At 39.7% G+C, this 14,546-nt stretch overlaps 1 protein-coding gene across 5 annotated transcripts in view; it reads left to right on the forward strand.

The window, feature by feature from the left end:
• Positions 1 to 14,546, forward strand: part of ZFAND4 (zinc finger AN1-type containing 4) — a 107,354-nt gene that overhangs the window by 31,273 nt on the left and 61,535 nt on the right. For all 5 annotated transcript variants that reach the window (XM_066243817.1, XM_066243818.1, XM_066243820.1 and 2 more), the window contains one exon: positions 13,778 to 13,853. In XM_066243817.1, the coding sequence (XP_066099914.1) occupies positions 13,778 to 13,853 (76 nt within the window). The remainder of the gene's footprint in view (positions 1 to 13,777; positions 13,854 to 14,546) is intronic.

The following is a 14,546-nucleotide window of genomic DNA, read 5'->3' on the forward strand; positions in this document are numbered from 1 at the left end:
ATTTTTGGAATAAGAGGATTAAATTTATTCATCAACAGTATATAATAACTTTAACTTTTCTTGCAGAGAAAATGTCAAACATACACAGAATTAGAAAGCATAGGATAATGAACCCCATGTAAATAGCCCTTATGCAGCTTCAACAGTTACTGTTCATGAGTTATCTTATTACCATTCCTGCATTTCCCCCACCTCATTCCCCTTCTACCAGATCTTCTTTTAATAAGTTTATTGGGGTGACACTTGACATAATTATACAGTTTCAGGTTCCCAAATCTATAACACAGCTCTGTATACTTTATTGTGTGTTCATCCCAACAAGTCAAGTCCTTGTACATTACCATTTACCCCAAAATATCCTCCGCCCCCTCCACTTTCCTGGAAATTACCACACTGTTGTTTATGTCCATAAGTTGTTTTGTCCTTTTATGCTCTATCCCTCTAACTCCCTTGCCCACTGCTCCCTCCTCACAGCTGTCAGCCTGCTCTCTGTATCTATGAGTCTGTCTCTAATTTGCTTATTAGTTCATTTTGTTTATTAGATTCCACATGAGTGAAATCATATGGTAGTTGTCTTTCTCTGACTGGCTTATTTCACTTAGCATAATATTCTCCAGGTCCCTTCATGCTGTCACAAAAGGTAAGATTTTCTTCTTTTTTATGGCTATGTAGTATTTTATTGTGTATATTTACCACAGCTTTTTTATCCACTCATCTACTGATGGATACTTGGGCTGTTTCCAGATCTTGGCTCTTATAAATAATGCTGCAATGAACATAGACAAATTAGTGCCTATATTCTTTGAAATTACTGTTTTGACATTCTTAAGATATATTTCCCCAAGTGTGATTGCTAGGTCACATGGCAGTTCCATTTTTAATTATTTAAGATAAGTCTATACTGCTTTCCACAGTGGCTGTACCATTCTGCATTCCCACCAACAGTGCACAAGGATTCCCTTTTCTCAACAGCCTCTCCAACACTTGTAGTTGATTTATTGATGAAAGCCATTCTGACAGGTGTGAGGTGATTTGTCATTATGATTTTAATTTGCATCACTCTGATGATTAGTGACATTGAACACCTTTTCATATGTATATTGATCATCTGTATGTCCTCTTTAAAAAACTGTCTTTTCAGGTACTTTGCCCATTTTTTAATTGGATTCTTTTGTGTGTGTATTTAGTTTTATAAGTGCTTTATAAATTTAAAAATTAACCTCTTATCAGATGTATTAGTGAATATGTTATCCTTTTCAGTGGATTGTCTTTTAATTTTGTTGATGATTTCCTTTGGTGAGCAAAAGGTTTAATGTAGATCCATTTGTTCATCTTTTCTCTTCTTTCCCTTTCCCAAGGAGATATATCTAAAAAAAATCCTGCTACAAGAAATATCCAAGAGCCCTGGCCGGTTGGCTCAGCGGTAGAGCATCGGCCTAGCGTGCGGAGGACCTGGGTTCGATTCCCGGCCAGGGCACACAGGAGAAGCGCCCATTTGCTTCTCCACCCCTCCGCCGCACTTTCCTCTCTGTCTCTCTCTTCCCCTCCCGCAGCCAAGGCTCCATTGGAGCAAAGATGGCCTCTGCCTCAGGCGCTAGAGTGGCTCTGGTCGCAACATGGCGACGCCCAGGATGGGCAGAGCATCGCCCCCTGGTGGGCAGAGTGTCGCCCCTGGTGGGCGTGCCGGGTGGATCCCGGTTGGGTGCATGCGGGAGTCTGTCTGACTGTCTCTCCCTGTTTCCAGCTTCAGAAAAATTAAAACAAAAAAAAAAAAAAAAAAAAGAAATATCCAAGATATTACTGCCTACTTTTTCTTCTAGGATTTTTATACCATCGTGCTAATATTTAAGTCTTTAATTTATTTTGAGTTTATTTTTGTGTATGTTGTAAGAAGGGGGTCTAGTTATTTTTTTTAAATGTATTGTGTTTACATAGATCCTAGTGTCCCCCCGACTGCATCCTTCTCTCCCCCATGTTCCCCTCAACATCCCCCTTGCCCCTCTCTCTGTAATGCCCTCCACCCTTCCCTCCAGGATTTGCTGTCCTACTCTCTATAACACTGTGTTATGTGTATATAATTTCACCAATCTCTTTCCCTTCTCTGATCCCATCCTATCATCCCCTTTCCCTCTGGTCCCTTTGATCCCACCTCTGTCTCTATTCCATTCCTCAGTTCATATTATTCATTGGGTTCCTCAAATGAGTGAGGTCATATGATATTTTTCTTTCTCTGCCTGGCTTATTTCACTTAACATAATAGTCTCCAGGTCCATTCATGTTGTCAGAAAAGGTAAGATTTCCTTCTTTTTCATGGCCCCATAGTATTCCATTGTGTATATGTACCATAGCTTTTTTTTTTTAATGATTTTAATTTGTGTTTACATAGATTCAAGTGTCCCACCAAATATATATATATCTGGAGGGATACAGGCACTGCAGACACGTAAACTAAAACTGCACTTTCTTAACACTAAATGTAAACTAAAACTGCATTTTCTTTAAACAAAACTAAAACTGTACTTTCTTTACTTAAAATGAAACCACAAAAACTTAATTGTAAAAAATGTCCTTTCTTAGCCCTGGCCGGTTGGCTCAGTGGTAGAGCATCGGCCTGGCGTGCGGAAGTCCCGGGTTTGATTCCCGGCCAGGGCACACAGGAGAGGCGCCCATCTGCTTCTCCACCCCTCCCCCTCTCCTTCCTCTCTGTCTCACTCTTCCTCTCCCGCAGCCAAGGCTCCACTGGAGCAAAAGATGGCCTGGGCGCTGGGGATGGCTCCTTGGCCTCTGCCCCAGGCGCTAGAGTGGCTCTGGTCGCGACAGAACGATGCCCCGGATGGGCAGAGTGTTGCCCCCTGGTGGGCATGTCGGGTGGATCCCGGTCGGGCGCATGCGGGAATCTGTCTGTCTCCCCGTTTCCAGCTTCGGAAAAATACAAAAAAAAAGGAAAAAAAAAGTTCTTTCTTAACGTTAAACTTAACCTAAGCTTAACATTATGTATTTTTCATTTAATCATTACCCGTTTTTGCCTTTTTGGCTGCACTTTCGGCACTTTCACTTGCAGGACTTTTGAATAAAAATCTATCCAAAGAGGTTTGCTTTTGCCTGCCTTTTAAAATGTTATAGAAATGTGACAAACAGGTGTCATTAAACAGTGCTGAAGCACAACCAGTGGAAACTTTTTCTGGATGTTTCTTTTCAATGAAACTTGAAAGCTTCTCCCACATTGCCAGCGTGTCTTTCATTTCACTTGTGACATCACTTCCTCCAACTCTACCTCCTCCTCACTACTAATCTCTTGCAGAAGCTCCGTATGTTGCATCATCTGTAGCTCCTTCAACTCCTCAGTTGAGAGTTCCTCCTCATGTTCCTCGGTGAGCTCGTTTACGTCACCCTCATCTACCTCCAGACCCATCGACTTTCCTAGGGACACAATCTTCTCCAATGCTTCTACCTCGGTCTCAGTCTCTGGTTTGAATCCTTCGAAGTTCTTGTCTGCAACAACATCAGGCCATAACTTTTTCAATGCTGAGTTCAAGGTTATTTTTGTAACCTCTTGCCATGCCAAGTCAATAATGCGTAAACATATCACGATGTTGTAGTGATTTTTCGAAAACTCTCGAAGGCTTAAATTTGTATTCTCAGTCACCTCAAAGCAGCGGTGGAACAAGTGCTTTGTGTAAAGCTTTTTAAAGTTGGAAATGACCTGCTGGTCCATAGGTTGCAAGATTAAAGTTGTGTTGGGTGGGAGGTAGAGGACTTTCATGAATTTGAACTCATCGAGAATGTCATCTTCAAGATCAGGTGGGTGGGCTGGAGCATTATCAAGGATTAGTAATGCTTTCATCAGGAGTTTATTTTTTTGAAGATATTTCTTCAATGCAGGACCAAAGACGAGATTTACCCATTCAATAAAAAACTGCCACATAACCCATGCCCTAGCATTGGCGTGCCACATAACCTGCAGTTTTTCCTTAAGAATCTTGTGAGTCTTAAAGACTTGAGGATTTTCAGAATGATACACTAGCAGTGGCTTTACTTTACAGTCACCGCTAGCATTTGCACACAATGCAAGGGTAAGACAGTCCTTCATGGGTTTATGGCCTTGCAGCTTCTTCTCTTCGGTGATGAAAGTCTTCAGGGGCATTTTTTCCCAAAACAATCCTGTTTTGTCACAGTTAAACACTTGTTGGGAAATGTAGCCTCCTTTGCGATAAGCGCAGCAAAACATGCGATGTACTTCTCAGCTGCCTTAACGTCAGCACTCGCAGCTTCACCATGCCTCACCACCGAATGGATGCCAGATCTCTTCTTGAAATTTTCAAACCAGCCGTGACTTGCCTTAAATGTATCTTCTGCTGCCTCTTTTGAGGTTGATGGTTCTTTCTTCTTCAAGTCGCCATCAATAATACATGCCTTTTCACATATTACAGTCTCTGTCACTGTATCTCCTGCCAGCTCTTTCTCTTTCACCCACACCAGCAGAAGCTTCTCCATTTCTTCATGGATATTTGTCCTTAATTGGGACAGAATTATAGTTCCTTTGGCTGGATTTGCACTTTTGATGGCATACTTTTGCTTAAGGATGGTTCAAAATGTAGATGTATTGCAGTCGTACAGCTTTGCCAGTTCAATCACTCATACACCACACTCAAGTTTTTCTATTATTTCTTGCTTCTGTCGACATCATTCTCTTCTTCTCACCACTGTCCTTTACACTCACTTTCTTTGGCCCCATCCATGATGGCACACAATAAAATTTAGTAAAAAATGCAAAGATGATGCAAGAACGAGTACAGCGCATGAGATTTGACTTGATTCTGCGGGTAACATGTGAGAAGGAACGAGATGCTGGTGTTGTGCTGCTGATACTGGACCCGTGCGCCAACGCGCCAACTAGTGGCAGCTTCCCAAATCACAACTCATATGTTGGAATTTCACTCGGATCTTGAACAAAAATACGGACCGAGTCGCAGCTCGTATCTTAAAAAATTCGTATGTTGGTCTATTTGTATTTCAAGGTACCACTGTAACTGCTTTTCTCTTGTTGCTTTTTGAGATTGTCTCTTTGGCTTTAACCTTGGGTATTTTTTTTTTTTTTTTGTATTTTTCTGAAGCTGGAAACGGGGAGGCAGTCAGACAGACTCCGTCATGTGCCCGACTGGGATCCACCCAGCACGCCCACCAGGGGGCGATGCTCTGCCCATCTGGGGCGTCGCTCTGTTGCGACCAGAGCCACTCTAGCGCCTGAGGCAAAGGCCATGGAGCCATCCCTAGCGCCCGGGCCATCTTTGCTCCATTGGAGCCTTGGCTGTGGGAGGGGAAGAGAGAGACAGAGAGGAAGGAGAGGGGGAGGGGTGGAGAAGCAGATGGGTGCCTCTCCTGTGTGCCCTGGCCGGAAATCAAACCCGGGACTTCCACACGCCAGGCTGATGCTCTACCACTGAGCCAACTAGCCAGGGCATCCTTGGGTATTTTAATTATGCTATGTCTTGGTGTGGGCCTCTTTGGGTTCATCTTATTTGGGATTCTCTGTTCTTCCTGTACCTGAGTGTCTTTTTCTTTCACCTGATTAAGGAAATTTTTTGTCATTATTTCTTTGAATACTTTTTCCATCTCTTGTTCTCTCTCTTCTCCTTTTGTTACCCCTATGACGTAGATGTTGTTGTGCTTCATGTTGTCCCAAAGGCCCTATAAACTGCTCTTTCTTTTTAGTTCTTTTTGCTTTTTGCTGCTGCTTTGGGTATTTTTTTCTACCTTGTCTTCCAGATTGCTGATTCAATCCTCTGTTTTATCTAACCTACTGTTTATTTCTTTATGTATTTTTTATGTCAGACATTGTATTCTTCATTTTTTACTGGTTTTTCCTGTAAAAAACTGGTTACTATGTTCTTTTTTACGGTTTCTCTTTTTTGATGCTCTCACTTTGTTCCTTGGACATCGATATACCCATTACTTTGAATTCTATATCTGATCAATTGTACATCTCCCTTTCTGTTAGCTCTTTTTCTGGAGATTTCTCTGTTCTGTCATTTGGGCCTATTTCTTTCTTGTCTCATTTTAGCTGCCTGTTTGTGTTTGTTTCCAGGTATTAAATAGATCTTCTGTGATTCTCATAGCTCTTTTCCAACAATTATTTCTTTTTATTTTATTCTGATGTGACATTCCTTCGGTATTTTTAAAAGTACTTTCAACGTCTTTGTTTTAAAGTTTGTATGTAATATGTGTACTTATCCCATAATGTAATCTTTTTATTTATTTTATTTTATCTTTTTAGTGAGCAAGAGAGAGAAGGACAGACAGGAAGGGAGAGAGATGAGAAGCATCAACTCAGAGTTGCAGCACCTTGGTTGTTCATTGATTACTTTCTCATATGTCCCTTGACTAGGGGGCTCTAGCTGAGCCAGTGACCCCTTGCTCAAGCCAGTGACCTTGCAGTCATGTCTATGATCCTATTCTCAAGCTGGCAACCCCACGCTCAAGTCAGATGAGCCCTTGCTCAAGCTGGCAACCTTAGGGTTTTGAATCTGACTCCTCAGTGTTCCAGCCTGACACTCTATCTACTGTACCTACGCCTGGTCAGGCAATGATGATTTTTCTATTTCTCTGTTTGCTTCTGCACTGATTGGCATTCTGCATGTAAGAAAATGCTGTCTAGCCTGACCAGGCAGTGGTGCAGTGGAGAGAGCATTGGACTGGGATGTGGAGGACCCAGGTTTGAGGCCCCGAGGTTACCAGCTTGAGCGCGGGTTCATCTGGTTTGAGCAAAGCTCACCAGCTTGAACCCAAGGTCGTTGGCTTGAGCAAGGGGTTACTCGGTCTGCTGTAGGCCCACGGTTAAGGCACATATGAGAAAGCAATCAATGAACAACTAAGGTGTCGCAACGAAAAACTAATGATTGATGCTTCTCATCTCTCTCTGTTCCTGTCTGTCTGTCCCTATCTATCCCTCTCTCGGACTCTCTCTCTGTCTCTATAATTAAAAGAAAAAGGAAAATGCTGTCTACTAGCCCTTATTATTTATTTATCTTATTATTTATATCAGCATGAACTCATGGATATTTATTTTATTCTATGGGTTATAATATATTACTGTTGTTATTTCATTGCTGAAATCATCCCAAATTTGATGATAAGGAATAACTTCCAATTGGTTCATATATCCTTTTGAACTGTCCCCATTATTTTTTGGACATATCCTTGTTCTGCATGGTAGCAAAAGATATTCCATGTTCATTTCACATTTTCACTACCTCAGTTCTGGCATCAGCCATTCCTCTAAGGTTACTTTCATTAGAATTCTAAGTTACTTTTATTGGAAAGGTATTTATTGAATAAAATCCAAGATACAAGTGGTAAATGCTCATTGCTATTGGGGTGTCGTTGCTTCTAATGCACAGACACAGGAAATAGGCTTATTTACTACACACATAGACACATACTTCTGTATCTATCCAAATTTTATACATTTTTAAAACCATGCTTTCATACTGATACCTCCAATTCCAGTTTATCACCTCAGTGTTCACTATAGCCTTTCTCTTTCTTCATTTGTAACCTCTTTTTTTCACAGTTAGAAACTTGGTTAATGTTATTTTCAGTGTATCTACTTATGTGCTCAAGGTTACTATATATATAAATTAGTTTAAAATCAATAACCTGCCTGACCTGTGGTGGCACAGTGGATAAAGCGTTGACTTGGAAACGCTGAGGTCGCTGGTTCGAAACCCTGAGCTTGCCTGGTCAAGGCACATATGGGAGTTGATGCTTCCTGCTCCTCTTCTCTCTCTCTCTCTCTCTCTCTCTCTCTCTCCTCTCTAAAATGAATAAATAAAATAATAATTCTAGAACATTTAAAAATAATAATAAAATCAAATCAGTAACCCATATCTATATATGAAATAAATTTACTAGGGTATTATATTTGTGGTCAGCCCTTAACCTACAATATACAGTCAAAATCCATTTATATCAATAAACATTTAGGCTGCTTCTGTCTCTTGAATATTAGAGAATACTGCAATGAACAAGATATTCAAATATCTCTTTTAGATCCTGATTTCTTTTGATATATACAAAGAAGTAGAATTGCTTGATTGTATTGTAATTCTAATTTTAATGTTTTGAGCCTTCGTACTATTTTTGATTATGGCTGTGTAATTTTATATTTCCACCAACAAGGCACAAGGGTTCTAATTTCTTCATATCCTTGCCAACATTTGTGATTTTGATGTTTTTTTGCTAGTGGTCATCCTGATAGATGTGATAGTTCATTGTTGCTGCGACCAGCTCAGCAATGGGTGTGCATGAAAGGAAGGTGCTGCAGGACTTAAGAAAAAAGAACACACAAGACACAACATAGAGAAAAGATAGGTACAGGGGACTCCCAGCCTCTAGGACTGATAGCCCAGGTCTCTGCAGCCTCATCATGTTTATTGGTCTCTTTTCTCATTAAGCAAATTAGCAGAGACTGGGTCAAATTAGCCTAGAATGGATTCAGGTGCAGGGAAGGATGATTAACTAATAGCCTTCAGGTTTGCAGGAAAAGGCCATAAGGACCAGCTGTTTCCTATAAACAATCTTATCAGTGCTTGCCTGTACAGTGTTCTGCCCCCGCAGGACTTGGTGTTCCAAAGTCCACACCAAAGACTTGTCTCAGGGCAGCATTCTAATCTCTTGCCATTTTCCTACACATTGTGCTTTTGATTTGCATTTCCCTGATGATTAGTGATGCTGACTATCTTTGCATATGTTTATTGCTATCTTTGTGTCTTTTTAAATTTTATTTATTCATTTTTAGAGAGGAGAGAGAGAGACAGAGAGGGAGAGACAGACAAAGAGAGAGAAGGGGGGAGGAGCTGGAAGCATCAACTCCCCTATGTGCCTTGACCAGGCAAGCCCAGGGTTTTGAACCAGCGACCTCAGCATTTCCAGGTCGACGCTTTTATCCACTGCGCCACCACAGGTCAGGCTATGTCTTTTTTTTTTTAGAGAAATGTCTATTCAAGTCTTGGCCTATCTTCCATTTCCATTACTTTATCTCTGACTCTTCTTTATTCTTTCTTTATGTAATTTTCATTCTTTTGGTTGTTTTTCTGCCTTGTTTCTTACTAAATATGTATTTGGGTCTATTATCTCTTGCTATCTTGTAATTTATTGTTTATTTTTCAAGTAATTTTTGTCTCTTATTTTTTTTCTAAGTTTGATCAGCTCTTTGTTTTCATTTCTCCCTGGTTTTTCCTTTCTGAACATTTTCTGTTCTTAATTTCTGAATTTCTGATTCAAAGCACTTTTTCAGCCTGGCCAGGTAGGTGGTGGTAGCGCAGTGGATAAAGCATTGACCTGAGATACTGAGGACCCAAGTTCCAAACCCTGAGGTCACCAGCTTGAGTGCAAGCTCATCCAGCTTGAGCACAGGCTCACCAGCTTGAGCACAGGGTCACTGGCTTGAGCTTGGGATCATAGACATGACCCCATGGTCACTGGCTTGAGCCCAAGGTCACTGGCTTGAATACTAAGGTCGCTGGCTTGATCCCAAGGTCGCTGGCTTGAGCAAGGGGTCACTGGCTCAGCTGGAGCCTCCTGGTCAAGGCACATATGAGAAATCAATCAATGAACAACTCAAGTGCCACTACGAGTTGTGGCTTCTCATCTCTCTTCCTTCCTGTCTGTCTGTCTCACAAAAAAATTTTTTTAAATAAAAGTATTTTGAAATGCTTAAGTTTGTGTTGTGGCATTATAGTTTTCTTCATGGTTATTTTTCTTTTCTTTTTTTTTTTAATTTTTATTTATTTATTTTTTTACAGAGACAGAGAGTGAGTCAGAGAAGAGGGATAGACAGGGACAGACAGACAGGAACGGAGAGAGATGAGAAGCATCAATCATTAGTTTTTCATTGCGTGTTGCAACACCTTAGTTGTTCATTGATTGCTTTCTCATATGTGCCTTGACCGCAGGCCTTCAGCAGACCGAGTAAACCCTTGCTGGAGCCACCGACCTTGGGTTCAAGCTGGTGAGCTTTTCCTCAAACCAGATGAGCCCGCACTCAAGCTGGCGACCTTGGGGTCTTGAACCCGGGTCCTCTGCATCCCAGTCCGGCGCTTTATCCACTGCGCTACCGCCTGGTCAGGCCATGGTTATTTTTCTGGGTAAAATTTATCTTGATTGATAGATGTGCAATTTTTTTGCTAGTTTTTACTATAAACTTTGCATTGATTTGTTAACTTTTATCTTGCTGATTTTTGTGCTAGTGGGATGTTCTACAGATTCTGTTTCATGGTGCTCTCTCTATCTGTATATTAATGTGCTGATATTTTAGTAAATGTTTTACTTTTTGTAGTGATGAGGGGAGTTGTCAGTCCTCCAGTTAATGGTCTCTTTTGTCTTTTAGGACTCTTGAGGTTTTCATCCCTTGTTCCTTTTCCCCTTGACTACTGGATTACTAAAGGAAACTCTTCCTCTTTTGTATTTGCCTCTTCCTTCTCCCCACTGCCTGTACTCCCTCTCCCACTCTCCTTTAAATCACTTGGATTTAAAGTCCCTTCCTTGTAGTCAGTGCTCTAATCTACCTGCGTCCTTTTTGTAGACTTTTCAGACTTAGAATGGCCTTCTTCTTCCTTGTGATGGTTTTATGTTGAACTCATATACTATCACTTGCTTCCCTCTGTCTTCTTCAAAATTTTTCTCTGTGATCCCTGCAGAGACAGGAGCATGAGACTTTCTGTGTTGGGATTGGGTGATTGTCCCATTATATCCCCAGTTATATTGAAGTTTCAACATTCTCTGACTTCTAGTTTATGAGGACTAAGGGCAAGTTAGTTTGTTTTTGTATCATTTCCTTTCTTTTTGTTCTGTGTTGTTTGGGGAGGAAATATTGGGAAATGGAAAACTATATTTTAGCATTATCTTTATCCATAACGCCAACTGATTCTGGCTTATTTTCTAAATGCAGATACGAACACGTTTTCAAACACAAATGTGTCTGTGTGACACTAAAAAAGGACAAAGCAAACATTCTTGAGTCTTTGTTATGATTAGATGAGGTCATGAGGATGAGAACCCATTATTGTGATTAGTGCCCTTATGGGAAGAGACACCAGAAAGTTCCAATTCTCTCTGTGTACACTCAGAAAGAAGAAGTCATGTGAGTGCACAGGAGAATGTCAGATGCCTACAGGCCAAGAGAAGAGGCCTTAGAATGAAGCCTACTTTGATAGAACCTTGATCTTGGACTTTCCAACCTCTAGAATTATAGCATCTATTCTTAACATTTTGAGTATATTTCCTTTTAAAACACTTTTTTGTCTTTAACTAATGGGCAGTACTTTAATATATATTTCTGTCATAGTTTGATTACCCAATCTTTTATTAAGAGACATTTTCACCTATCCAGTTATTCACTCTTATAAACAAAGCTGTGATAAGTGATATGAGTGAGTGTATTTGCAAATAGCACTTATTGTTACTATTCTATGTAATTAAATTATAATATCACAAACAAAAGTAATTAGAGAAGGCTATATGTGAGATGTTTGGAAAAAATTTTCACCAGTCAGAATCCTTTAAATGTTTTGTGTGTAAATAATGCTCACTCTGACTAGTATAGTGCAAAAAATCTTTGGGCATTTAAATATGCAATTTTCAAAAAAAAAATAGGTGAATTATGCTAGAGCATGGAATCTGCCTTAATATTCCTTTAATATCACAGAAATGTAAAGAAACAGTCTTGCAGGCCACAGGGTAGTTTTGTTTTATTTATTTTCATTTACAGTTGTCCCTCACCGTATCACAGTTCACTTTCCTGGTCTCACTGTATTGCAGGTTTCTAAATTGTATATATCTCATTTTGTATCACAGATTTTTTGCTATATCTTGGGATTTTGTGGTATATAGGTACTTTTATATATTTTAATTATTTTTGAGGTAAAATAAGCATTTTCTAGCCTAAAAATTTGAAAACAATATAAAAGATATAAACATCATTAATTAAAGCATATTAAAGGAATATTAAATTGAAATAAAGCCTTAAAATATATATAAATAATAAAATAAATATATGGTCACTATTTCACGGATTTTTGCCTATCACGGGGGGTTCTTGAACCTAACCTCTGCTGTAGACAAGGGACCACTGTAGAGAGAGGTGAGGAGGCAGAGACAGACTCCCACATGTGCCCCAATTGGGATCCACCCAACAAGCCCACTAGGGGGATGCTCTGTCCATCTGGGGCCCTTGCTCTGTTGCAATCAGAGCCATTTTTTAGCACCTGAAGCGGAGGCCATGGATCCATCCTCAGCACCCGGGGCCATCTCGCTCTAATTGAGCCATGGCTGCAGGAGGGGAGAAGAGAGAGAGAGAGAAACAGAGAAGAGAGAGGGGGAGGGATGGAGAAACAGATGGGCGCTTCTCCTGTGTGTTCTGACCAGGAATTGAACCTGGGACATACACACACCGGGCCTATGCTCTACCACTGAGCCAATCGGCCAGGGCCTAGACTATAATTTTCAACATTGAAAATTGTTCATAATATACTTTTTTCTTTTCAAGACTTAATTATCCTGTGCTTAGTGTTCAGACTCTACCAAGAAAAGCATTTTAATATACAACTGTAACTATAATTACTACGAACACTGAAGTGGAGGGAATTTTATACCTTAATGTTTCTATTGGAAATTATATTTTCTGCTGCCCTTTCCCAAAATTACTGACTTTTCCATTCACAAGAGATGTGAAAGATGCCATCTTCACCACTAAGTAATCTCACATATAAACAGCCATTATTCCAAGTGGGTATGTCACTGTGGCAACAGATTTTTAGAATACAAATCCCTAAGGACAGCAAACTAAATGTCTCACTTTTTTTTTTTTTAATGGTGATTTTTTGCTATTTCCATCATTTTTTTTTAATCTTTTATTTATTTATTTATTTTTATTTTTTATTTATTCATTTTAGAGAGGAGAGGGAGAGACAGAAAGAGAGGAGAGACAGAGAGAGAGAAGGGGGGAGGAGCTAGAAGCATCAACTCCCATATGTGCCTTGACCAGGCAAGCCCAGGGTTTCGAACCGGCGACCTCAGCATTTCCAGGTCGACACTTTATCCACTGCGCCACCACAGGTCAGGCTAAATGTCTCACATTTTTAATTTAGATATAGATGATATATTATATTAGTTTCACATGTATAATGTAACAATTTAATATTTGTATATATTGCAAAGTGATCTCCATAATAAGTCTAGATCAAGTCCATCAGCATACAGTTACAAATGTTTTTTTCTTGTGATGAAAACTTTTAAGATCTCTCTCAGCAACTCTTTGATACACAATACAATATTATTAACATTATGTTGTACATGACATCGCCATGACTTACTTTATAGCTGGGACTTTGTACATTTTAATCCCCTTTACCCATTTCACTCCTCCCTCTCACACTTTTAACCCTGAATGTAACTGAATGAAGACTATCTTACAGCATTTAGAACTGTCCTCTAGGCATGAAATGTCACAGTACTTTATTTCAAGGTCAGAGTTACTGAAACATATTGTTCTTTTCTAAATTAAGTGAATTGGACTATATCTACATTTAGCCATGCCTTTTACCTATGATTCTATAAATTTTAGCTAAGCACTCAGCATTCAGTTTAGAAATGTGTTTAATTTCCTTTCCTCTTCTTCCTCCTTTCCCTTCCTCCTCATTTTTAAAAATGACATAGCTTCATATCATATGCTTTAGAAGACTATTGAATTTTTAACCATTATGTATAACCTTTCTCCAAGGTATTCCCACCTGTCAGCAGCACTTAATTTGGAATAATACGGAACTTGAAGATGATTATTGCCTGAATGATTACAAGTGAGTGTACTTGCATATTAGCTGTTTTATAGACGCTCAGTATTACGACTTCATATGCCATTGTTTTTCTTCTGAATTCTTCCATGATGTCTCTTCTAAATAGTCCCTCCCCCCCCCCCCAGATTTCAGTGTAAATCCTGAACTTTAAGATGTGTTGGCTCAGTACCCCGTGTTACCTGATCCTTATCCTATGAATCGTTGTTTTACTGTTTCATTACTCACTCTAAACTATTAATTTCCTTCCTTTTTAAGTCTCTTTCTCTCCTGATCTTGGTTCTTTGTTCCTTCTTTGAATATTGACTCCATTCCCACCTGGCTAGGTTCCTTTCCTTTCCATTTTCACAAGTATTGGGTAAGAGAGTATTGCTCTTCACCAAGTTTTTCCTTTTCCATTAAGCTCGCCTCCTATTACCAAAAGACACCGTGAACACAGTGATTGTAGATGTACTGTCTGACATTTTGCCTTCTTTTCCCCTTCTCTCATATAAATCTTCACTTTTAAGAAAAGAGCCAAAGGGTCAGAGGCAATATGAAATAGCTGGAAGAGCACTGGGAGACCTTGTAGATGGGCTATTTTCCTGTTTTATTAAACATATTTTCTCTTTTCTAACACTTTGGGTCTTGAGCAAGCTTCTTTTCTTCTTAGGGCCTCTTTCTCCTTACACATACAAGGAAGAGGTTAAACCACATAAT

The sequence above is a fragment of the Saccopteryx bilineata genome, chromosome 9 (genome assembly GCF_036850765.1).
Source record: "Saccopteryx bilineata isolate mSacBil1 chromosome 9, mSacBil1_pri_phased_curated, whole genome shotgun sequence".
Lineage (NCBI taxonomy): Eukaryota > Metazoa > Chordata > Mammalia > Chiroptera > Emballonuridae > Saccopteryx > Saccopteryx bilineata.